The sequence below is a fragment of the Anolis carolinensis genome, chromosome 1 (genome assembly GCF_035594765.1).
Source record: "Anolis carolinensis isolate JA03-04 chromosome 1, rAnoCar3.1.pri, whole genome shotgun sequence".
Classification (NCBI taxonomy): domain Eukaryota; kingdom Metazoa; phylum Chordata; class Lepidosauria; order Squamata; family Dactyloidae; genus Anolis; species Anolis carolinensis.
In genome coordinates this window covers 184,780,676-184,807,012 of record NC_085841.1, presented here as the reverse complement: position 1 = coordinate 184,807,012, position 26,337 = coordinate 184,780,676, and the positions used below count along the sequence as shown (strand labels likewise).

The 26,337-nt window shown below is 37.4% G+C and overlaps 1 protein-coding gene across 1 annotated transcript in view; it reads left to right on the top strand.

The window, feature by feature from the left end:
- The window catches only part of als2 (alsin Rho guanine nucleotide exchange factor ALS2), a 66,997-nt gene extending 42,598 nt beyond the window's left edge, over positions 1 to 24,399 (top strand). Inside the window, exons 20-34 of the mRNA XM_003227334.4 lie at positions 1,114 to 1,212; positions 1,912 to 2,076; positions 5,350 to 5,461; positions 5,928 to 6,005; positions 6,099 to 6,232; positions 10,733 to 10,900; positions 13,367 to 13,484; positions 14,689 to 14,846; positions 15,114 to 15,236; positions 17,498 to 17,674; positions 17,852 to 17,897; positions 19,763 to 19,824; positions 20,656 to 20,805; positions 22,473 to 22,569; positions 23,229 to 24,399. Coding sequence (XP_003227382.2) covers positions 1,114 to 1,212; positions 1,912 to 2,076; positions 5,350 to 5,461; positions 5,928 to 6,005; positions 6,099 to 6,232; positions 10,733 to 10,900; positions 13,367 to 13,484; positions 14,689 to 14,846; positions 15,114 to 15,236; positions 17,498 to 17,674; positions 17,852 to 17,897; positions 19,763 to 19,824; positions 20,656 to 20,805; positions 22,473 to 22,569; positions 23,229 to 23,267 — 1,726 coding nt within the window. The 3' untranslated portion in view covers positions 23,268 to 24,399. The remainder of the gene's footprint in view (positions 1 to 1,113; positions 1,213 to 1,911; positions 2,077 to 5,349; positions 5,462 to 5,927; positions 6,006 to 6,098; positions 6,233 to 10,732; positions 10,901 to 13,366; positions 13,485 to 14,688; positions 14,847 to 15,113; positions 15,237 to 17,497; positions 17,675 to 17,851; positions 17,898 to 19,762; positions 19,825 to 20,655; positions 20,806 to 22,472; positions 22,570 to 23,228) is intronic.
- The last annotated feature ends 1,938 nt before the right edge of the window (positions 24,400 to 26,337 follow it).

The following is a 26,337-nucleotide window of genomic DNA, read 5'->3' as shown; positions in this document are numbered from 1 at the left end:
TTGTTATGTCTGATCGGGGTATTGAGTGGCAACCTGTGCTTGACGGAGTTGCACTCCCCCTGAAGGCGCAGGTCCGCAGCTTGGGGGTCCTCCTGGATTTGGGGCTGACGCTTGAGGCTCAGGTGTCGGCCGTGGCCGGGAGGGCATTTGCACAATTAAGACTTGTGCGCCAGCTGTGACCATACCTCAAGAAGTCTGATCTGACCATGGTGGTCCATGCCTTAGTTACCTCTAGACTGGACTATTGCAATGTGCTCTACGTGGGGCTGCCTTTGAAGACAGCCCGGAAATTACAACTAGTACAGCGTTCGGCAGCCAGGCTTCTAACTGGAGCGAATTACAGGGCGCGTTCAACGCCCCTGTTTAAGGAGCTCCACTGGCTGCCGTTTATTTTCCGGGCCCAATTCAAGGTGCAGGTTATCACCTACAAAGCCCTAAACGGTTTGGGACCCACCTACCTTAGAGACCGCACGTTCTCTTTGCTCGTCGGGGGAGGCCCTCCTCTCGCTCCCACCACCCTCACAGTCGCGGTTGGTGGGGACAAGAGAGAGGGCCTTCTCCGTCGTGGCCCCCCAGCTTTGGAACTTGCTTCCTAGAGAGATCAGGCAGGCCCCTACCCTCCTCTCCTTCCGAAGGAGCTTAAAAACCTGGCTCTTCCAAAAGGCCTTTGACACTTAATTTGTTGTTGGACTGATCTATCTGCCCATTTTATAATAGCCCCATTCTTGAGGTGTTGCCAATGTTATTTTGCACTTTATTGTCCATTTCAACCGTGAAATACCTTCCCCATTCCGGCACATTCTGTACTGGGTTTTATGAATTAGTCTCCTGTTTTAATATTGTATGCTTCATGTCGATTTTATCAATTGTTTTACTGATAATTGAGGTTTTATTGGTATAATTGTTTTATTGTTGTATCATTGATATTTGATTGTTTTATCGGGCTAGGCCCCATGTAAGCCGCCCCAAGTCCCTTCGGGGAGATGGAGCGGGGTATAAAAATAAAGTTGTTATTATTATTATTATTATTATTATTATTATTATTATTATTATTATGTCGGATCTTTTTACCTGATTTTTAATGTGTAGTGTATGAATGTTTCATGTTGACAGACATGGTGAATATACAGTACCAAACAAAATACTAAAGAAGAATGACCACTATGTTGGATATTGGAAAGAAGGCAAAATGTGCGGACAAGGCACCTACAAGTAAGGCTATCAGCATGGGTATCATTTTGAAGGACATCATATGTGTGAACGAAAAAATACCAAGTAAACCACAGACTTCAAAATCTGTTTGAAATGAGCACAGTTCAAATCCTGGATTATCTGTTTATCCCAGATTATATGGCAGTGGAGACTCATATAATCCAGTTCAAGGCAGATAACCTGGGATCGGATCCTGGGATATAAGGACAGTGTAGAAGGGGCCTAAGACAAATCACCCTCTCAGCCTCAAACCCACTCTGAACAAATCTTGCCAGGGAAACCCCATGATAGATTTATCTTAGAGTCGGCATAAATCAGAAACAATTTGAAGGCATGCAAAAACAAGATTTGAAAGTTTTGTTTTGTATACAGTGCACTTCCATATAGGGAACAACATGAAACCTGTACCTATGTAACAGTTACTCATATGAGTTAATTTTGATAGTTTGTATAATAATTGGATAATTAATTAAGAACTGGTATCCACATACATATCTATTCTTTTTCACTGAAAAGAGAATACTTTAAAATGGTTGTAAATATGTTGAGCGCAATTATATATCTCTTTGTTTTTCGGAACCTGTCTGTTGCACTTGTTTGTAAGAATCGAAGTAAGAATTTGTAAAGAAACAGAGAAATGCTGTGTATCCTTGAACATGTTCAGATTCTATGTGCAAAGAGACATGCTGTTTCTTTCAGCTATGCCACTGGAGAAGTGTATGAAGGGAGCTTTCAGGATAACATGCGCCACGGCCATGGTCTCCTGCGCAGTGGCAAACTGACTTCTTCTTCTCCCAGTATGTTCATTGGTCAGTGGGTGATGGACAAGAAAACTGGTTATGGAGTATTTGATGACATTACAAGGTAATTAAATCCTGAGCATTGAAGTCAAAAGTGCTAAGCAATGCCATAGCTGGAAAATATTTATTCGGTTGAATATTTGTTGTCTGTCTATCCCACTTTTACTTTGATGGGATTCAAAACATTTAATTCAAGTATTTGTAAAAGAAGGGTATTGCTTGCTTAAATTAAATCACACTGCCATGGAATTTAATAACATGCTATCTGTTCCTGAAAACATTAGATTCTGTATTTTTTAAAATCATTTCAGAAGTGGCTTGAGAACATACTGCAAGTCGCTTCTGGTATGAGAGAATTGGCTGCCTACAGAGATGTTGTGCAGGGTACGCCTGGATGTGTTACCATCCTGCTGGGAAGTTTCTCTGTATGAAGGGAGATAAATTCTGTATTTAGTTCTGTTCCTTGGTAGAAAGATGGGATATAAATCCAATAAATAATAAAAAATGTATACCAACAATTGATTACCAGTATTAGAAAACAAGGAATGGGAATACTTTAGTTGACATTTTAATGTAATCTGAATAATTCATGGTTTTTGGTCCAACGCACAAAGTGAAAAGTAGTTATCCTTTATTATTCAGGCTTCTCTGAATTAGCCATTCCCCTATCAAAAATACTAACTAAATCTTGTATTATATTTTCCTTTCATATTAGAGGGAAGTAAACACAGAAATGCTCTATTATTTTAAAAATGTACATAATTGCACAATGTTAGAGGAACTTTAAAAAATATCTAGATCCATTTCAGTCTGTTTTAAGGCCTAGCTACGGGACAGAGACAGCTTTGGTTACCTTGGTGGATGGCCTACAAAGAGAACTGGACAGGGGCTGTGTGCCCCTGTTAGTTCTGCTGGCTCTTTAAGCAACCTTGGATAGCATTGACCATGCTATACTTCTGAGTTGCCTTTCTTGTATGGTGCTTGGAGGTGCCATTCTTCCCAGTGGCTCTGTTCCTCCCTAGAGGGATGTTCTCAGAAGGTGGTGCTGGGGGATTCCTGTTCAAATCCTTGGCCACTGGCCTGTGAGGTCCCTCGGGACTGTGTGCTGTCCCCCATGCTGTTCAATATATACATAAAACCGCTGGGAGAGGTCATTCAGAGTTTGGAGTGCAGTGCCATCTATATGGAGATGACACCCAAACTCTATTACTCTTTTCCACGTAATTCCAAGGAAGTGGTTCCTGTGTTAAGACAGGGCCTGGCAGCTGTAATAGACTGGATGAGAGCAAACAAATTGATGTTTAATCCAGAGAAGACAGAGGTGCTTCTGATCAGTTGTAAAACATCTGGAAATAGGGATTCAGCCTGTGTTAGATGGGTTCCACTACCCTTGAAAACACAGTTCGTACTTTGAGGGTACTCATGGATTCCGCTCTGAACCTGGAGACCCAGGTATGTCACCAGGAGTGCCTTTGCACATTTAAAAACAGTGCTCTAACTGCACCCATTCCTGTAAAAGTTGGATTTCACCACGGTGATATATGCCTTGGCTACATCCCGATTGCACTAATATAAAGTACTTTACGTGAGGCTGCCTTTGAAAAGTACTTGGAAACTTCAGTTGGTCCAAAGAGCAACAGCCAGACTGCTAACTCGGGCTGAATACAGGGAGCATCCAACTCCTCTGTTGCGACAGCTCCGCTGACTGCCAGCACATTTCCAATCACAGTTCAGAGTTCTGGTTTTGACCTACAAAACCCTTTATGGCTCTGGTCCAGGTTATCTGAAGGACCATATCTCTTTCTATGAACCTGGGAGAAATCTACGATCTACTGGGGAGGACTTTCTCTCAGTCCCACTACCCGCTCAAGCATATTTGGTGAGAACAGGAGAGGGCCTTTCCAGTGGCTGCTACCAGACTGTGGAACTCCCTCCCAAGAAAGACCAGGGTTACCCCATCCCTGCTGGCCTTCTAGCAGGTCAAGATCTTCTTATGTCAACAGGCATTTGGGGGAAGGGCAAGGAACAGGCTTTGGGGAAGTTGAGGGTGGGATTTTGAGGGGGATTGTGTATTTTAATACATTTTAATTACATTTATTATGTTTTAACTGTATTTTAACTAGATATGCAGTATTACTTAATTATAATTTTTATGTTAGTATTTACTTTGTTTTGAATTTATTGAAGTGTATGGTCGTTAGCTGCCGAGTCTCCTCAGAGAGAAAGGCTGAGATATAAATTAAGTAAATAAATAAATAATAAAATGCATACCATAAAAAGTATTGCATTCAAAGTACAGGAGAAATACACACTAAAACATTTAATAATTTTTAAAATTGCAAAAGGATGCAGAAGCTGGGTGATTTGAATGCAAGATTGTGAAATTAGAGCAACTGAAATCTTCTTTTAACGTATTTAAATGGGAGTTTCATATTTTCATGTATTCAGATTCTTAACATCAAATGAAAAAAATGTCAGAACATACAACTTAATAAATTACCATACATTGTTAAAAGCAAAAGTCATCAGAATGTTTAACTTGCTATTATATTAATAAATTAATTAATAATTAATAAATGTTAAATAATTTTTGAAGTAAACAAGTGTGAATGCAATATGTAGCATTATTAATTGAAGCAAACGAGACCCTTTCCCTTCAAGTCAAATGATACAGAGCAAATCTGAATTTGAAACGAGAAGAACCCTTTTAAAGAAAATGTGAATAATCTAGAATGTGTCATAGGTTTATGCATGAGGAAGTATGCTGTTATTGTTTAGCTGTCAGAGATATGAATTTTGTTTCATCGCTATTTTTAGCAATATCGTTTTCTAAAGGAGGTTCTACGCATTAGATCCTTGTTAAAATACAATCTGTCATGGTTATGCTTAAAACAATGAATTAGCAAATCTGCTAAATAATCTGAAATCAGACAATGATAGTGAGCAGTAGAGTCATTAGTCAAGGCCTAAAGTTTTGGGAGATGGAAGGAATTGAACCAAGGAGATTAGAGGCAGTTGTTTCAACTGTTGAACAATATGAATTGCACATGACACTAGCTTGTCATCTCTGTCCTCATCATAGGTTTTTGATGGAACCCTAGTAATTGCTGGAAACATCCCTCAGTTACCTACTTATGAGTCAAGATAGCCATTACTTATCCACCCAGATGCAAGCAAAGTATAGCTCTCCCTGTGTTGTTGAATTGCAACTTGGCATTTCTCGCCATTGGCTGTTTGACTTGTTCTGATGGGAGTTGCCATTCATACAAATCTTGAGGGCTGCAGAAATTATGGTTATTAGATTTCTTCTGACAGTAATGTCTTCTTGTCTCTTCAGGGGAGAAAAATATATGGGAATGTGGCAAGATGACCTTTGCCAAGGCAATAGTGTTGTTGTCACTCAGTTTGGACTGTATTACGAAGGAGCCTTTAACAACAATAAAATGATGGTAAGTTGCATGCAAGCTGATGTTTGACAACTGAAGGAGCCATCCTAGGAGTGCCTGAATTTATTTTGCTGTTGGAATAGCAACAGTGTTGCAGCACAAATGTACTAAGTAGTGTTGTAGGGGTTTTGATCCAGATGTTCTATGAGCGAAAGGAAGATAACTACCTTTTCAGGTAGACAGAAGATTGAGGCATTGGAAAGTGGTCTGCGGAGATGCCCACCTGAGAGAGGATGGAATCTGCGAAAGTGGCGCCATTCTTCCTACAGCAGGATTGTTGAATTTCTGCCCCTTCCACAAATGCAAAACATTTACTTATGGCACTGCAAATGTTGAAAACTGCATAACGCCCAAGCAATACAACATTCTACCAAGACAGTCCTTATTTGACATCCTGAAGATCTTCAGTGTTTATGAAACAATTGCTACAAAAGTGCTTTATTGTTGATTGTGATATTGCTTTTTGTAGGGGTCTGGTGTTTTGCTTTCTGAAGACGATACAGTGTATGAAGGAGAGTTCTCAGATAACTGGACTCTTAATGGGAAGGTTGGTCATTCAGATTTTGGTAAGGAGAACATAATGAGTGATTTCATGGAAGGCTTTTTATACTAATTGTTTTTTTCTCTGCTTTCCGTTAAGGGAACACTGATTTTGCCAAATGGAGACACCATTGAAGGTTCTTTCAGTGGTGAGTGGGGATCTGGGATAAAGATCACTGGGACATACTTCAAACCCACTTTATATGATCCTGAGAAGGAACGACCCAAAAGACTGTGAGTGGATAGCTACCATCCTGGCTAATGTATTGTTGAATGTACATCTCTGTGGCAAATGAACCCAACCAACACTGATATGATGAATGTAAAGGGTTTTGCTTAGTTTGCTTAGTTCCTTGTTTCTAATCTCAGGCTGTTCTGTCTGAGTAGGCAGCAAGACTGGCACAGTATCATTAGAGGTGTTCATCAAGTGCTACTTATTAAGGCTTTCAGAGTACCACTGGCATCTCTATTCTGTAATGGGGTGGAATGAATATCATCCTCTTATCATCAAAAGATGAGAAATTGAAAATGACATTAAAATAAAGCATACGATTGGAGTGGCAGATTACTCATGCAGGAAAAATGAATCAGTTGTCTTTTGAAGGCTATGGTCAGTCACAGATCTTTCTAAGCTTAGTCATAATTAGTTTTAAAAATCAGTGTTGTGCCCCATGAAGACCCCACTGCTTACCCCTGGTTAAGCCCTTTTTAGTTAGAGGTATTAATATTTTATGCACAGTTTCTGAGGGGTCAGTCTAAATAGCCTCTTTGCATTTGAAGCTCCGTCGCCCTGCTCTTTTAAGAATCCCTTCAGGGGCGAAGCCTCTGGCAAGGCACTTCTGGTTCTTGGAAGAGTCAGCCTTTTTCGTGACTAGAAGGTGAAGTAAGAGGAAGACTGGAGGATCTACAAAATAGCATATCCATCCAGAGCAGTATGAGATGTATTCAAGTCTAGTAGGTTCAGTACTTAAGTCCAGCCGGAGTTAAGTTTTGAGACCATCTTAGAGTCCTTGTATGAACACCATACAAGAAAGAGACAATAAGAAGAAATAGAGATTCAAGAGCCTTAATTCAGCCAGAACTGTGTCTGTCTCTCAAAGTCTAAAATTCTAGTCAGTTAATAAATTCTTGTTTTATTCAGCTATATAGTCTTCTGCACAGCCTGTTCACCTTCCAAGTAGTTAAAATAGCATGGGGGGCAGAACAAGCAGTTTATAACTGTTCTCTCCCTTCCACCTTTGTGTTATCTGTTCTGTTACCCCTTACTTTTCATTATCTTTGTTTTATTTTTTAAAAAATATTTAATCTCTTTGGGACCCCGAGACTATCATAAGATTTGAAAAATGTGTTCAACTTTCCTCTAATTTTAAAAACATAATTTTAAAATAACTAGAAAATGTTACTTATGGCATGCCCTACATCCATTGACAATGTTTCCACTTGTTGTCTTGCCTTCATAATGTACATTTCAGTATACAGTGGGCCTTTGGCATGATACCGCCCCAACAATATCAATACCCAAATCCATGAATTGTCAAGTTCCATTGTATGCAGTGGCATATTAAAATGGTGTCCCTTATGTGAAATTACAAAAATGGGATTTGCTTTTTGGATTTTTTTAAAAAAAACATTCAAGTCATGGATGGTTGAACCCATAGATGCATATTCTGTGGATATAGAAGGACGAATGTACCTTTGTCAGTTTGCCAAGTCACTTTTAACATGCTATTTCCAGGTTATGGTTAGTTGCTAGGTCTTGGAATACAATACCACTTTGTAACAAAATTTGAAAAAAAAGTTAGTGGTTTGAAAATGTTATTTCCTGTTTAATTGTGTGGTACTGACTTTGAAAATAGTTGTTATACTCCAAGAACTTCGTTTTTGTGGTTGCCACAAACTATGTTGAATTGGTTGAAACTCGATGAAATTTTAATTGAAAAACTATACTTCAGGATGTCCCACAAAATGAGGATTTTGCAGTTTAATAAATGTTTTTCATGTTTTTATGATAGAATCAATTAGGAAATGATATTTATAACCCAGGAACAAAAATCATGCTACATGGTGTAATTTTTGCAGTATTCAGTGACTGAAGAGACACCCGTATAGATGGAACTGGAAATGCTCCCATTAGACAACTGGAAATAAAGTGGCCCAGCACATCTAATTCATAAGTTATGGTTTCAGGCATTTTTAGAAATCATCAAAGAAATGCTATTGGGAGATTGATAGCATGACTCATGCATAGTGTATGACCTGTCACCTGTAACAAACAGGAATGCCGATGTCAGTTTTAGTCAGTGCCATGGTTGTTTTGGTCTTGTTAAGCAAAATACGTGTGTCTCTTATTTTTGTGGGCAGCCCAACCCTTTGTTTCTTCCACCCTAGTTTTTATGTGATCTCAAAAATTCTTGCTATTAATTAATCTTGACATCATTGGTACCTACATTTGAATGTGAAGCGGGCTTCCCTGCTGAACTGAACATAAATTTATAGGAACTGGGTTTTTTTTTACCACACTAGGGGGTCTATGAATAAATGCATGTAGGTGCCTCTAAAGCAAGAATCACTGGCTGTCCTTTTTAAAAGTCTTGAGTTCTGAACTTATTAATGTGCAACATTTCTTTAAAAACATATAATGGTTAGGTGAACAGTGCTATCTTGGGTAGCAGAGAGAGAAGTCAATTCTGGCTCTGCTTTCAATAAAAGTTGTGAAGATGCTTCAAAATAAGAAAAATATAATATTGATAGCATTGTTTTAAAAATGCTTTCAGTCTTAAAACTGTATTTTTGACATTCATAATATCAACTTCCAGCTAGTGTATAGATACTTATTTCTTTATTGATGGGAGAGACAACAATTCCATTAGTCTTGCCAGTCTTTGTGGTACCAGATTAAATTAAAAGAAGCTGAATGCCTGCAAGAGGAAGACAAAGCAAACAGAGAGGGCTTGTATTTGGTTAATCAGTTGAATGCTTGTGACATGTTGTTCAGGCTCTTAATAGCAAAGCCCTGAATAACCTTTTCATTTTTGTTATATGAACTTGCCTGTCTATTTAGTTACTCATATCCTCTCTTTGGTTTTAGCATCTATCAAAATGAAAAGTAGTACTTTGTCCAATGTAATATATGTGCCCAGTAATCTGGAAAGGCTGTATCATGATGGAATTCTATGAGGGTTTTAGAACAAATTACAATTCTTTTATGTTAGTGGTTTGTTTTCGGTGACTCTCTGACTCATATATATGGATTGTTCTGGGCCACTTTTTGAAACATCTGAACTGAGAATATTTTATGGAAACCTCATCTAGTTGATTCTATGTAGACTCAGGATACGCCTGTCATTTCCTCAGTTCCCATTTGTGTGCTGCAGCAGCAGAACCACATTGAGATTTTGTCTATCTGATAGAGCAGTTGTTTGTGTAATAGTTGAGCTTCTACAACTCTCTTTGGGCTTAAATTTCTTATTTGTTGTCATTTGTTATTTACATTTTGTCTGTGGGCCCTTGAGCTCACGGAAACAAAGATGTTTGTTAATGTCATTTTACCTTTTTTTAAAGAAGTGCATAAACTGGGGTAGTAACATTCTCCAATCTTGTGGACACTTCATATCTTAAAAGGGGGTATATCCTTGAGAGTGTAGGCCCTGTCACAACTGTGAAACAAGCCCTTAAAATTGCATTTGTTATGAAAGCCTGAGTATAGAGACTTCTTTACAGGTGAAGTATTCACTGGGGATTTGTATTTGGTTTCCTTCAATACCTGAACAAGTAATGGATACAGTGCCTACTTTTCTCAAGGTATCCCTCCTACAGAAGACCAGGAGGCAACTGCTGGTGTCCATCTCTAACTAGCACCTTGATGCCTGAGTTTATAAAGAGGTTGATTTCAGGAGACATTATTATCATCTTTGCAACAGTGACTCATGTCCATTTCCAGTAAATTACCTTGCTAGTCAATCATGTTGTGTGAGTCACAGAGTCCATTAGAACAGGTTACATCCTTATAGTTCTCAAAATGATCATATGTGAACTGACACAATCAACCCACCGACCTCTCTTCTAGTCATTCACTGTCTCTCATTCTATTTTATGTTCTTTCCACTGCAGCAAACTGGGAATTGAGGAAAATGATGTGTGTGGCTGAGGGGGTGAGGTGTCAGTTAAAAAAGCTCAGGTTTTTGTTTTTTTTAAAGGTTTCTGGCCATGTATGGCTGTGTTCTCACAGCTTTTTCTCCTGATGTTTCACCTGCATCGGTGACTGGCATCTTCAGAGGATCATCTGAAGATGCCAGCCATAAATGCAGCCAAAACATCAAGAGAAAATGCTACTAGAACACATCCATACAGGCCAGAAACCACACAACAACCCAGTGATTCCAGCCGTGAAAGCCTTCAACGATACATAAAAAGCCAACATGCTCGGCAAGCACAGAATAACCCCTCTATGTAAATTCACAAATTACCTCGTGAAGAACCACAATTACAGATAAACAATCTGTTCTTTTCCCCAAGTGGCAGCATGAACATTAAAATAATGATTTAAGTATTCTAAATATGTGTAAACTGCAAGGCATTGGCTGCGCTTCTTCATGATTTGCTAAAAAAAAGTTTCACACACACACCCTGGTTTTTTCCTGGCTATGGCCCTGGATTTGACTAAATGTGTGCACCTTGGTTTGATCTTCAAGTGTTTTTGACGATAATTGAAATGATTGTTGTTCATATTGCCAGGCGGAAACTTGGAAACCTTGCTGTTCCTGCTGATGAGAAGTGGAAGGCAGTGTTTGACGAATGCTGGCATCAATTGGGCTGTGAACAGGCAAGCCAAGGGGATCGGTGGAAGGCCTGGGATAACATTGCTGTGGCCCTCACAACAAATCGGCGTCAACACAAAGATAGGTTAGTGATGTCAAGTGATGTATTTCAAGTCACAGCACAGTATATTCTAAATCAGAATTCAGCAATCATTTCAGTCTACAATACGCTATAAATACAATCTGTTTCTATATGCAATGAACCACAAATTGCAAATTTTCAGAACCTTCCAATTTTTTAATTTAATCTTAAATGTGCAAAAAGATCTTTACATGTCAGTCTAGTCTACACTTATAAAATATAAAATCTGGTTCATAAATGTGCATTCGAACACCAAAAAAATTCAAATATTTAAAATGCTTGTTCAGGAGGTTCTCACAGTAATTAGTGAGCTGGATCCAAAGTCTTACTGTGATTTTTATTTGGTTCCAAAAAGTAACATACCACTTGTGTAGTGTGTGGGGCAAAGTACATGTAAATTTCCAAATCATAACAGATTGACAAGGTGTACATTATTGTTTCGATATATATTTGTGGCTTCTTTACTCTTTCTGAAGTTTTTGCAAGGCCCAACATGTCATGCATTGGGAGGATTTCTGTTCTATCACATTACTATTAAGCTATGGAGTGCCACACAGTGCCATCTTATCCCCCATACTGTTCAATATCTGCACAAAGCTTCTGTGGGGAGGTCCTGTAACCATTGATAATTCTCAAGTCTGAGAACTGAGTCCATCTTAGATGAGATTGCACTTCCCCTGAAAGAGCAAATGGAGCCCCAAGTGAACTTTGTCAGTTGAAGTATTTTTTGCTTCTTTTTGTTGATGCACCAGCTAAGGCCTTCTCTGGAAGTAGTTATCCTAACCACAGTAGCCCATGAACTAGTAACCACCGCCACCCCAGTTAAAGTATTTTGCGTAATGCCTTCTACATGGGGCTGCCCTCGAAGAAGAGACAACTGTTTAATTTAGTGCAAAATGCAGCAGCTTGACAATTGACTGGAATACTATATAGATAGCATGTGATGCTCATCTTCAAAGAATTTCACGATTGCCAGTACATTCCCACACTGAATTCAAGATTTTGGTGATGGATTTTAAAGTCCCAAATGACTTGAGACCTCAGTATTTGAGGGAGAGTCTCTACCATGTGTACTTGCTCAAGGGTTAAGGTCTGTTAAGGGGGTGAGATCAATATACAATAATTCCTATTTTTAAACTGATCTGTTTAAATGCTCTTTGTAAGCTGCCATGAGATCTTTTTACATAAGTATAAATATTTTAATAATGATAATAATAATGAATCTCTTAGGTAATGATAGAAAACAAATATGCAACCAAGAAAATCTGTAATAAAGATATTTCCTTGCTGCTCAGAATTATTTAACTATTGCAGACGTTATGAGTCAAAAATTAAGAGTGAGGCAGGAGGGGTAGCTATGAAACAGTGATTTAAGTGAGGTATTAAAATCACTAGAAGTTTACAGCAAAATGTCTAGACAGTTGGTAGAAGTTGAAGAGTCATTTATGCAATGGCATTCAGAAAATAAGGAAACTAGTTAACATGATTGCCTATGTGGTGACTGAACAGGTCTACAGAGGTGACATAACCGTCTCGGTTTTGCAATGATATAATTTTAGAAAGATTAAGAAAGGGAAACATGTGAATCTGGAAAGCTGAATGAGTGCAGTAAACCTGCATTCTTCAGCAATAAAGCCAAAATGTTTAAGATCTCTCTCTCTCTCTCTCTCATACACACACACACACACACACAGTATATATACTCCCATATGGATTGGATTCAACAGTGTGTTTCCATTCACATTCAAAAGAAAGCTCTCATTAATTAATTAATTTACAACATTTATATCCCGCCTTTCTCAATCCCGGAGGGGACTCAAGGAGGCTTTACACATAGGCCTTTAAAACAGTGTACAGTTAAAATAAACATTTTAAAATAGAATCATAAGATACATTAAAACATTTAAAACAATATCTTAAACATAGAATGCATAGACATTCAGGTCCATTTTTCCATTCACTCCTCCCCAGAACATAGTAATTCTTCTTCCTGTTATCTCTGGCTCATACAGATGGGCTCACTATTTTTTCACAGCACGTCATTCATACGCTTTCAGAGCTGTTCTGTAAGCTTTTTGTAGTAGCTTTTCACTCCTTGCTCCATGTAACAAGTATGATACCCACTCAAATTCTCAGTTCCTTTTTGTCTGTTGCTACAGCAGCATTGAAGGAATTTTTGATTAGCTGTTTGCTTCTCTTGGGCTATATTTCTAGTTTTTAAACTCTCTTTGGACTGCCTTTTGACTTTCTTCCTTCTGATTTCAACTTGTTTATTCTGGATGCTTTCTTTGGCTTCACTCAGACTACTCAATGGATTTTGGCTTGCTGTAGTGGGTTGGTATTGGTAGCCTTTCATGACTTTGTCTGACTTAAGAAACTTAAGAAATGTGCCTCTTTTTTATAGATCATGTTATATACTTGTATTACTGTATTTTATATATATATTTCTATATATTTCTGTCATTGCAGTCCAGAAATGTTGAGTCGGTCACATACACAAACCCTGGAGAGTTTGGAGTTTATTCCACAGCATGTCGGCACCTTCTCATTGGAAAAATATGACAGCATTAAAAAATATATCATAAAGGTAACCTGACTACTGCTTGCTCAGCTGTTCTGTCTCTAGGCCAAAATGTAATCAATATGCATTCACTGGTTTCTGCTTTTCACTGATCCAATCACTACTGAAGTTAAAATAAATACCGTTATGTCTTGTTTCATAGTTGTGAATAACACTTTTTTGAGACTCTTGATTTGAATCACAGCTTGAAACTGGATAGCATAAACAATTAATTTTCTAAGAAAACTATTTCTTTCTCCCAGCCAACTCTAAGTGCCTCCAGAGTACAAGACTTCATTATAATTTAAGATACAATGCAATAATATTTACTTTGACAAAAAGATCTATTTTACATTAAGTATTTAGGCTCAGATTACCTATAATGTGGAATCTACATCATTCTTTTATACTCGTCACTCGACTCCCCCTAATTTCATCTTGTAATTTAATCCCATTTTACCCAACTTATTATTTAATCAAGTTTTATTATGTTTTAATTTATTTTAGTTAACTAATACAGGGGATTTAGCATAGTGATTAGTGTCTATTTATCTGTGTATTTTTGTTTTTGTCTTTTATTGTTGATATGGTCAGTGGACTAATCAATAAACAGATCTCTCTACATCACTGAAACCAGAATGGGTCAAGTTTCAAGGGGCAGGAGCCACTTTTTTAGGTGTGCCAAATGCTCAAGAATTGCATTTTTCTGTAGCTGTTTTTAGGTGTTTGGAACAAGAAATGTGAATTTGCAATATCTGCATAAATAAGATTTGACATCTGAATTTATTTCAAATTTAATTTTATTTATTATTAAAACTATTGAAAACACTTATTTTTATTAGCACATAACATCTAATACATATTAATCTTAAATTTATATTTTTATATATAAATGACCCTTGAAAATACTTGAATTAATTTAATTTGGTGGTGGACATACTTTTGACTATTATCGGTACCATTTGCTATCATGTATTTAGTTCCTTTCTGAGTTGGCTATTGCGCATTTAGCAGTTTGTTGCCAGATATCAGTTATATACTATAGTGTCAATTTCATTTTAAAAATATAAATTCTGGAGGCTGCTGGGGAGTTATGAAACTGACTTGGAAAGCAAAAGAGATCCAGTAGAGTGTATCTTGCTTACCCCAGATTTGTAGAAAGAGCCTAACATATTAGCCTTGCAGTGAAGATGTTGCTTCTTTATGACTTTAATATCTTTCTGGTGTACAGGCATGTGACACCCCTCTTCATCCTTTGGGTAAGCTTGTGGAGACCTTAGTAGCGGTCTACCGGATGACATATGTAGGAGTGGGTGCCAATCGGCGGCTGTTGCAGGAAGCAGTCCGGGAAATTAAATCCTACCTCAAACGCATCTTCCAATTGGTCAGGTAGGAAATAAACAGGAAAAAATATTTCTTGTAGTTTATATAACCCATCTTCTCTTTTTTTAAAAAGCCAAATGTTTTAAAATGCATATGGAACTATGTTAGTGTATTTTTAAAAAGTTATTATCAAGTTCATGACTTGAATTGTTTATGGGTTCATCTGAAAGCTTTACAGAAAATTGATTCTAAAATTGTCAAAGCTCTGTTAAATAGTTCATAGTTGTATGTATTTTGGTGATTTGTAATTTTTTGATGTGTTTTGTTTTGGAGATTCCTGTTCCCTGACCTTCCTGAAGAGGGCAGTACAATTCCATTTTTGTTGATTGAAACCAAGGGAAGAAGATCATTCTGTAGTGGGAGAAGTGACTCTAGACCCGATTCTCCAGAACCAGGGTATGTAGATTGAACACTTTTATGAAGATTTTTTTTTTCATGTCAGGGGTGACATGCAAGTCGTTTCTGGTGTGAGAAAATTGGCCATCCGCAAGGATGTCCAGGGGACACCCGGGATGTTTGATGTTTTAGCATCCTGTGGGAAGCTTCTCTCTTGTCCTTTTTTAGAAAGTTGAAGTAATGTCATTTGGGCCCCAGGTTTATTTCAATGCAAGAGACCGTTATAAAAATAAATCTAGGTTTAGTCTTGCTTGAGGCAAATAATTTTTCTTTTTTGACCAAAATAACAGATGAGTGAATATACACAATAAAAATGCCATCTAAATATAGGTGCAGAGTATCAATTATGAGTGACTTAGATGTTTTTAATTAAAACTTTTTCATTGTGAGACTAGGCTTGCAAATCTTTTCTGATGCATCATTACTATCTTTCATTTTTATATTCTGTATATGGAATGAAAAAAACCCCTGACTTCCATGTTATTTCACTTCCTGGCTTCTATCCTTTTTGGGGCCTCAGGAAACATTCAAACAAAGTGTCCTGGACATAAGTGCACAAACTGCCATAGTTTTGTTGACCAGCTTCAAATCTTTAAACTGGCTAGCCAAAAATAAAATATCATTTGGCACAGAAAATTATCTTGGGAAGAGCCTTACACAGGGGCAAGAGAATAGCTTTTACCAGAGCTAGATTTGAGCAACTTAATTCTATAGTAAGAACAGGACGATTTCAAAAAATCCCGTACAATGAAAAACCTACATCTGTGGTGCTCCAGCCATAGAGGACATTATGCATACTTTGTTCGATTGTTGTTTATATACCAAGGTGAGATCTTAGTATTTACAACCACTTCTGGTAAGAATAGCCAACTAGGATCCAAATACCAAACTGTCCTATTGTCTTTCTGGGAAGAATTTAAACTCAGTCCACTGCATAGCTAATTTTTTAATAAAAACTGTCCACCTGAAAGATCTTTTTCTCTCACAAACGGGTCTTTTGCCATGGTGATGAATGTATTATTATTTTATTATGACACAGCAAACAAGATAGATATGCTGGATTTCGTATCACAAAAGTGTCTTCCCAAGTGTCTAGGACTGTGTGATGTATTTTCGGATGATGCGCGCAGATCCCAGTAGGGTGGCCTTTTGCAGTTGGCAGATTGTAATTTTGTCAATTTCTATTGTTTCCAAATGCCGGCTGAGATCTTTTGGCATGGCACCCAATAATAATAATAATAATAATAATAATAATAATAATAATTATTATTATTATTATTATTATTATTATTATTATTATTATAAATCTTTACTTATACCCCGCCACCATCTCCCTAAAGGGACTCAGGGCGGCTCACAAAAGCACTCCAAAGTACACCACACATAAAATACACAATACATAGCATATAAAACAATAACATAAATTTACACAACGATTTACATTAAATGACACACAACCCATGTTAAAAAGATTTAAAATACCATAAAACGCAGCAGTGCATTTTAAATCATTTTGTAATTTTCTTTAATCTGATTTTACCAAATTTATTACTTATTCAAGTTTCATGTGCTTAAATGTATTTTAGCTATCTATGACAGGAGTGTTAGGTTAGGGATTTGGGTTTATTGTGTCTTTGTAAATTGTCTTTTGTCTTTTACTGTTGATATGGTCAGAGGAATAATCAGTAAACAAATCTACCTCATCTATCCTTTTTGGGCCTCCACAAATAGAGGATCTTTGCTTTCATATTGTTACAGTGCTGTTAACTAAGCCCATCTCAATCCTTCTACTTCTTTGAATTGTGAGCACACAAAAAATCACAGATGTAATCTACATTCTATTGAGCCAAACAAGTGTCTGCTCCAGATATACTCTGTGTGTGTCTGTGTGTGCAGCAGCATTGACAGCCCCAGGGAAAGAAGGATTGGCTTTGTTCTGTGTTCCTCTGCCTGATAATGACGACATTGTATCAGTCTCCCTCTTACCCAAGGTTTTAGATAGTTATGATGTCTTAAGATGAATATAAACATTCAATTATTAATGCAAAGGGTTGATGGTAAAGGTCCAAAAAGCAGAGAGGATTGAAATGTCGACCTCCTCCCTTTTCTTAACCTATTTTTCTTTCTTTGTCTTCAACATTTGGTATTGATAAGTGAGAATGAATTAGTAAATTTTCAGTGAACTTCCCATCTTTGATATTTTAATCTAAACTGTTTAATTGTTTGTTTTATAAATGTTGTATTCATGTTTTATTTTTAAGTTATGTCGTCACAAGCTCTGGGTTGCTACTTCCAGTGTTGCTGCCACGACTCTACCCTCCTTTGTTTATGCTGTATGCCTTGGACAATGAGCGAGAGGAAGATGTTTACTGGGAATGTGTCCTGCGTCTGAATAAACAACCAGACACAGCACTCTTGAGCTTTTTGGGAGTACAAACGTAAGCATGACTGAGGATGTTATCGCTGATTCCAACCTATTCCTGTTTGATTCACTCATTGGTTCCCCTTTATACACTCTGATTCTTTGTTTTGTGAGTTTAAACAATCCTTTTCAGTGGTAAATAAAATTAAATAAATAGATATTCCATTAACTCTATTTGTGGTCCTTTTTCTAGGAAATTTTGGCCAACAACGACATCGGTCCTTGGGGAAAATAAAAAGGTATATTTCCTTTTCATGATTTTTACCTGCATATGTTTCTGTTTCTTTGGTGGGTTTTTTTATTTAAAAAAAGGTTTGTGAGTCCATTTTTAATACAGCATTCTTTTGGTTAGCATTAAAACTTTTCTTAATAGTATGTCAATCATTTTTACAGTTTACAATTCTCCCAGTGACAGTTAAATCCAGATGCATGGCTCCAAGAACATGTAATTTTACAGTTCTCTTTTCTGTCTCTATTTCATTGCTGTGATTGTAAAATAATTTCCAAATGATTGCTTTATAAAATGATACAATCTGATATATCATTAGTTTGGGTGAAGACTTTCTGCTATTTCATCTTCCGTGTTCATAGTCTGCCTATTAATTAAGCACTGCTTCCTTGGCCAGAAGAGGAAAAAAAACATTATCTTTCCTCCCCATGTTTTAATATAAAGTCTCCAGAGATATCACTAAACTTGGGAGAGGGAGGAGGACTTTGCTATATGCTGTAGCTAACTATTGAACATTTAGTCCAGCAGAGCCTGGTGATGCCAATTTGTGCTCAGATGGATTGTGAGAAGCTACAGCAGAAATATGGCTTCTGTGCTATTTGGCATCAGTGTTCTAGAAGTATTGTTCTTCAGCTGCTTGCCAGAAAGATCTCTGGGTGGACATGGTTTGCTGTAGCCTGTTACACAGAGATACATATCAAGCAGTCATGGTGGACAGCAATTATATGTGTTTCAAAAGGAATCATGAAGCAGGACACTACTAATTGGGAAAACAATGCCCCAGTTATACCACAGATAGATTGACAGGATCAACAAAACAGATCTGCAGAAATTTCCTGATAGCATCAACCTTTCAAAGCAAGAAGACTGATTAAAGAAACTAGTTGCATAGGAGTAGAGATGGGAAGACCTGGAAAAAAAACAGGAAAATTGTTGGGAAAATAACTTTTTTTCAGGGTTTGGGGGAGGGGTTCTTAATTTTTCTATTTTTTACCTAATTTTTCCATTATTGTTCCCTAGGCCTGCTCATCTCTAATCAGGAGTGATGGCCGCACTTCTGTTGAGCAGCTATGGCCATACACTTGGGTGTCATTTGCACACACAAACACCAACTGTTCATTAAAGGATTTAATAGCAGCATCTGAAATCATTTTATTCTGAATCAGATTGTTGGCCATATAGCACAGTATTGTTGACACAGTCAGCACATCTGTAGGTTCAATTGCATGCAAAGTCTTTCAGTTCATTTCTAATGTACTAATAGATTATTGTCTGCTGTAACCACAATACTTTCAGTTACTCATTTCCTGTAGAATATAACTACTCTCATTTACATGAAACATTACATTTGAATCCTTTTTTAGTAGTTATCTTGGTCTCCCAGTATAGTTAAAAGGGCACATAAATAGTAGTTTTAATAATTTGATAAACAAAAACTACCTCTCACGCTTACAAGACGATATGTTGAAAAATGTTTTAACTCCTTTCTCTGGTAACAAATCAGAACCCAAAGTGTTTTTAGAAGAAAGATCAATGGTACTTCAATTCATAGCACCACTGAATCCCAGTCTTGGAAAAAGGAGAGGTATGAATCCAATGAATTAAATCAGTAATCAACCCAATTTCTGCTAATCTGCCCATTCAACATAAAGCTTGTAGGCTTGATCAAAATAATTTTTAAAATCTCATTTCTTTCCTTGGAGAAGGTTTTTCCAAATCAGAATGAATGGAACAATTGAACAATCAGTGCTAGACAACAAGTGCTAATCTAGAATCTCTGTTTTTGAAATTCATATACTTAATTAGTCTTTCATATTCAATACACCCTTGGAGATGATGTTGGCAAAAATTCCTGCTTTTCATTCTTATTGTTAGGTATTGCCAAGTACAAAGAATGCCTGTTTTGCTTCTGCGGTGGAATGCTTGCAACAGATCAGGTAATGTCAAATTAAGACTTTTCATTTTCCTGCCTTTCTAGTCCTTTCATCACCAAACTAAAGTAGCCTTCTTGATCTCTGTAAAATATGTCTACCATTGCTTGATGACATGAAGACTTTAGCTTTTCGATTATGCTATATTAAACAAAAAAGTCAAATTAAACATACAAGACTCATTTCTGGGTACATATGCACATAATTGTTCTATAAATATATACCACACATGGCATTGAAACTTTTTGTTTTGTACAGCATACTAAGGTGCAAAATTCTTCTTTTTGGGTTGGATAATTTTATATAAATGAATTCATTGCTTACACTATAATGTCAGTTAGTTTCGGTTCTCTCCAAAATGTTTAATTTCTATTTTCTGAATTGTGAACTATAAGATATAGGGACACTATAGAAATAGAGCTGGGATCATCCAAACATAAGCTTAACACTTTCCAAAACATGTTTGAACTATTAAATTATGAAACTGTATGCCAAAGTCAATACAATATTATGAGGTTGCTAGCCATTTTGAATCTCCCTTTACAGGAAACAAGATAACTATTATTTTGTTTCAATGTTCTTGGAATTGTTAATGGGAGTCTTACAGAGACAGAGTATCCCTCTGATGATCCATTCTATAAAAGATTGAAAAATGCTGGGGTTTTTCTCCCTTTCCTCAGTCCTAGAACTCTCCATCTGTTCTTAGCTTTCATTGATGTGATGCATGTTTTATTCTCTCACATGCTCCCAAAGATCAGAGGAAAAGTTTGATTCCATCTTCAGAAATAAAAGATACCCTGTGCTTTAATTTCATTATAAAAATGTTTTTTCCAATAGTACAACTTTTACACCTGCTGACAAACTGAAAGTGATCCAGCAGACCTTTGAGGAGATCTCCCAGAATGTACTTGAGAATCTTCACGAAGATTTCCTTTGGTCCATGGATGATTTGTTTCCTGTTTTCCTATATGTGGTGCTACGAGCCAGGTGGGCAGACTTTTAAAAAATGCACTGAAAACTGCAATTAATGGTTGTATTCAAAATTCCAGGTAAATATGTGATCAAGTTGAATTCAAGTTGTATATCCCAATTGCGGTTTTACCCATTATGCAGTATTGAGATCTCACCCTGTCAGCTGTCATCCTGTGCCAATGCACACTTACCCCTATATCATTTAAAAGGAAGAAGGGACAACTTTGTTCCAGCAAATGGAAAGGTAAACAATACCTAGGACTGTATTGAGAATTGTAAAACAGAACAATAATAATACACCCAAAAATGTAAAACAATTTGATCTGTGGAAAATAGTGGGGTATGATGTGTCACTCATCAGTAACAATTATATGCAATATTCAACTGGAAACTAATGTTTTGTGTATCAGCATTATAACTGCATACTTTGGGGAAATGTTACTTTCTCCACATACAAAATAGAGCACACATGAGACTGCAAGATGGTGTTTATTCCTGTAACAGCTACTGATCTTCAGTGGAAGTCATATTACTCATGTAAATTAGTAGCTCTCAGCTTTTAGTGCTCCAGATGTTTTCAGTGCCAATGTCCAAAAATCATGGTCAGTTTTTTAAATGATAAAGAATTCTGGTAGCTGAAGTCCAGAATACCTAGAGAGCTAAAGGTTGAATGCCGCTAATGTCAACTAAAGTATTGCTTTAAAAACTGATCAGGCAGAAATGACCCACAAGTCTGAAAATTAGGAGCAGATTGTTCACAGTAATGAGAATAATGAGAAAGGATGTCATGCAGGTGCTAAGACAGATTTTAGCCATATAATTACAATGTTTGCCTTTGGCTATTCATAGCCTAGCACTATGCTCTGTTTAGATATAATATCACATCCTAAAATTTGCTACTTGGAAAAATCACTCTGAAATGAAAGGATCAGTCCAAATTGTTAAAAAGGAAATAAACAGGTAAATCTATCATTGGTAGTATGCATGTTTGTTGATATATTTGTGTAAAAACCTAACTTTCAAGGAAAAAAGATGTCAAGAAAGTATGTGTTATGGATGGGGGGGATGTGTTGTCTTCCAGAAATTTAATTACAATTCTTAACTTTAGCTGGCATCGTCACTAGTATAGGATGTTTGGGGGGGGAGCGGTATTAAGTCCGAAAACATTCAGAGAGATACACATCATTCACTATCCCAGTTCTGCTATAGAACAGCGTTTAGTAAGCTATACATATTCACTGGTATTAGGGGCACAGGACCACTGTGAAAGTGAAAAAAACACAAAGAAATTGCTATTTTTTTTTACCTAAGAGAACATTTCTCTAGGAATTTCTAGGTCTTGTAGCATGGCTCTGTGGTCAACTTCCTCTAGTAGCTAAACACAGAATCACATTGAAGGACTTAGAGATTCATAGAGAATTGTTATTTCTAAAAAAATCCCTAAGTCCTTCAATATAACTGGAGAAAGTTGACCATAGAGTTGTACTGTAGGACCTAAAAATTCCTAGAGAAAACATTTTTAATCAAATGAGTGAATAATTAGATCCACAAAAGTACAAATGTGTAGGGACAACTGTATGTGGGTAATAAAGAGAGATGTTTTTCTTGCTTGCTGATTTCTTGACAAAGTCTTACAGAATACTGGTTGGTTGAATTTAATCTATGAGGGTTTTTTATTCCAGGATAAGGAATCTGGGATCTGAAGTACACTTGATTGAGGACCTGATGGACCCATTTCTTCAGCATGGAGAGCAAGGCATTATGTTTACTACTTTGAAGGTAAGCCTTAGATAGTCTATCTTCCTTATAATGTCTACCTGCCAGAATTACACCTAGACCTAGATGAAATTTCACTTGCATCTCTTGCCAGCTTTAATGACTAGACTTTTGTCCTTTTATTTGAAACTAGCCACTAATCCAAGTGTGGACAAACTTCGGCCCTCCAGGTGTTTTGGACTTCAACTCCCACAATTCCTAACAGCCGGTAGGCTGTTAGGAATTGTGGGAGTTGAAGTCCAAAACACCTGGAGGGCCGAAGTTTGCCCATGCCTGCACTAACCTCTAACATGGAATTCTGAAAGCTATGATCTTATATTAAAAATGGCATTCTAGACTGGAAAATACAGATAAAATATTAGTAAACAATTGGTATTGATATTTAGGGGTGTAAAACAGGTTTCTTATTTTGTCACGCATTCATGAAGAGTTTATCTAGAAATATCTCTGCAGCACGGTTAAATGCTAACCACGTTGGAGGCCAGGAAAGATTTATTGTAGTCTGAATTCTGAGAGTTGAACTCGGAAGAACAACACAGTTTCTTTGTTTGTTAGGTTTGAGTCCTATTTATTTTAAAGAATATAGAATTCAAGTATAGCTGATGAACACAGTGCAGGTAATTCTTTCCACTAAAACTATTTTTAAAACCCTTTGTTTTCAGGCATGTTATTACCAGATTCAACATGAAAAGCTGACCTAAAGTTTTTGTCTAAATATGGAAGGCTCTTTTGAACAGAACTTTACTTCTTTCCTGAAATCACTTGTGGTTGTAATTCTGAGAACTTTTTTAAGGATGGAAGAAACAAAACCCTAAGATGACCCACCCCAAAAGGGAAGAGACAGAGGACGCAAAGATGCTTTGCAGGGCAACTGACTAGAAAGAATTATGTGTAGCATGAAATCTACAGGAACGTCATGTAAATGCATAGTCTAGGCATGTGCTCCTTACATTGAAGAGGCGGACGAATTTGTGCTTTTTGAAATACTGAAATCAACCACAGAACCACTCAGTGTCTTTCTCAAGTTAACTGCCCACATTTGTGCATTACTAAGCAAAAAAAGAAAAACTAACATTTCTTGCTCAAAAAGGCCTGTGGACTTCTTTCTGTAAGAAACATTATAACAGAAGCTATTTCAGCAGTGTGGATTTATTAATACCAGAGTGGTAAGAGTACAGGAGCTGTCTCTTCCCTCCCCCCCACAAACTCCTCTATTTTGCTTGCTGTTTAACATCAAGGAGCACTCATCATGAACATCAGCACTGAATTTGATACTTCATATGTTTACAGAACTCAAAAAAAAATCCTTCCTTTAAGCTTTGATAATCCAGGCCTCGAGAGGAACAAAAGCTTAAACTTATAAGTGGAATTGTTTGCTTGTTAAAGCCCAAGCTAGAAAATGGTGTAAATGTGGTCTGAAAAAAATATGTGCTTCGTCAACATTGTTATTGGCTTAGCATGCTGAGCCATGGAGCTACTATGCCTATTTGGCAAAGTGTAAATCTTTTTTAATTCTATTTTTGTTGAAACACATACACACCATTCATGCATTCTTCCTGTGGCTTTTTCCTTGAATGAAATCAAATCGTGTTGGCTGACATCTTGGATCAAACTGGTGCTGTTCTTTACCAGGTTTATTACAGATGAATGAAAGATATGTAAAATACACTTTTGGCTAAAATGAACTAGAGTTAGTATACTAGTGCAAATAATTTCTAAACATCTCAATCATGGCTTGTGTGTAGCTCCTTTATTTAAAAAAAAAACATTTTTGTGGGAGCTGTGAATGTAAATGGAGCAGTTTTCATAATAAAGAACGTTACTAATGCTGTAGTAATTCCTTTTCTGACAATTGGTGCAAATCTCATTTTGATGCAATTTGACAATCACTCAGACATTTACAATAGTCCAAACAGTAGATTAAATAAGGCATGACACAACCCCAGATCTATAAGATGGCAAGAACCCCATAGACAGGTGAACAGTACTCCAAAATCACATGATGAAGGCCAAAGTCTGTGCCAGATTTGGATGGTAAATACTAGGCTTGATCGATCCATGAAAAATTTGATTCTAAACTCGTTTCAAAACTAGAGGGGGCAGTTTTTCGTTTTTGTTGCTAATAACGAATTTGGCCCCCAAAATTTTTCGAAATTAACGAAAATTCGTTATTTTCGAAATTAATTCGTTAATGGCGGACGCGCATGCGCGGTGGCCCAAAAACAGCCCGAAGGGGGGGGGACTTAGGGGGCTCTCCCACCCTCATTTTTTGAGTGATCTTCTTCAAACTTGGTACAGTGGTAGAACACATTTAACACTGATAGCTCACCAAAATGTGGAACGTTTCCCTTATCCTCTGATTTTTGGCAAATTTTCATAGCTTTTATAATAAACCATTTTTTAATAATTGCAGAAATCTGTTCCTGGTTTGAAAGTCTTATTTCCTGTTAAATTGGGTTGTCTTTACTGTGAAAGTCATTGCTCTACTTCAGAAACTTTGTTTTTGTGGCTGAAACTTTGTTAAATTGGTGTAGTCCCTGCATATGTGTGTGTGTAAAGGTATCCCTTGACGTTAAGTTCAGTCATGTCTGACTCTGGGGGTTGTGCTCACCTCCATTTCTAAGCCCAAGAGCCAGTGTTGTCCATAGACACCTGTGACGGCGCGAGTGGCGCCATTTATATGTCAAACTATAAGTTTCAAGATTTGAATTGCTGTATCATGCCTGATTTTGCCCTTACCCTGTAAATGTAGTTGGATTGGTTATTTATATCTGTCAATCAATGTTGTTTGTACCTGTTACATTGCTCACTCAGCAAAACTGTTTGGCTCCACCTCTTCCTGGAGTAGGACTGTGTTTCCTCCTTTTCATTCCACTCTATCGGATGGACGTGAAAGAGAGGCTTGGCTCTGAAAGCCCTTCAAAAGTTACCTCTCAGCACCAATTCTGAGGTTCTTACCCTTGGGACTCGCACTTCATGTTCAGGGCCAACCTGAACAACGTTGAGGAGTCTCAAGCGCCTTCACATCAGTCCTTTGGCAACAGAGGAAGACTCTTGTCTTCAGATATAGGTCATTGGACTGAGGCTGAGTTTGCTCCGGCATTCACAGCCAAAGAAAGAGGGATCTGGACAAGCTTCATGGACTTAAACAATCAAAGACTGTAATGTATATTTTCTTTTACCCCCCTTTGTGAAGAATAAACCCAGTTTTTGAGTTAACTACAGTGTTTTGGTCCTTGGGAGTTCCAGTTTCCCTAAAGGAGGGCAAGAAGCAATCCCCTGGGGAAAGATGTCACGTCCATGCCTCTTTCACTAAGAGTTTACATCCCCAGGCGCGACGGCACAGTGCTGAGAGGACCCTTCTTTTCCAGCAGTGCTGAGAGAAGCCTTCTTTTCCAGAAATGCTGAGAGAGAAGCCTTCTTTTCCAGAACTGCTGAAAGAAGCCTTCCAGAAGTGCTAAGAAGGGAAAAGAAGGAGCCAGGAAGGGCCTTGAATTTGCCAAGCCCATAGTCTCCTAAAGATAAAGAAGTCAAAAGAAGCCTGCCTTTGCCTCCAGAGGGAAGCCCAGCCTTCACAAAATTGAGTCATTTGCAAGCTTTCCCGCTCTTTTTGCATCTCAAGCCACCAGCAAATTGCTACATTCAGCTCTTGTAGCTGCAGCAAGTTCAAGCCTTCTGCAAAGTGGATACATTTGCTAGAAGCCTAGCCTTTGCAAAATTGATACATTTGCTAAGTTTCCCGCCTTTTCTGTTTATCAAGCAAGCCAGCAA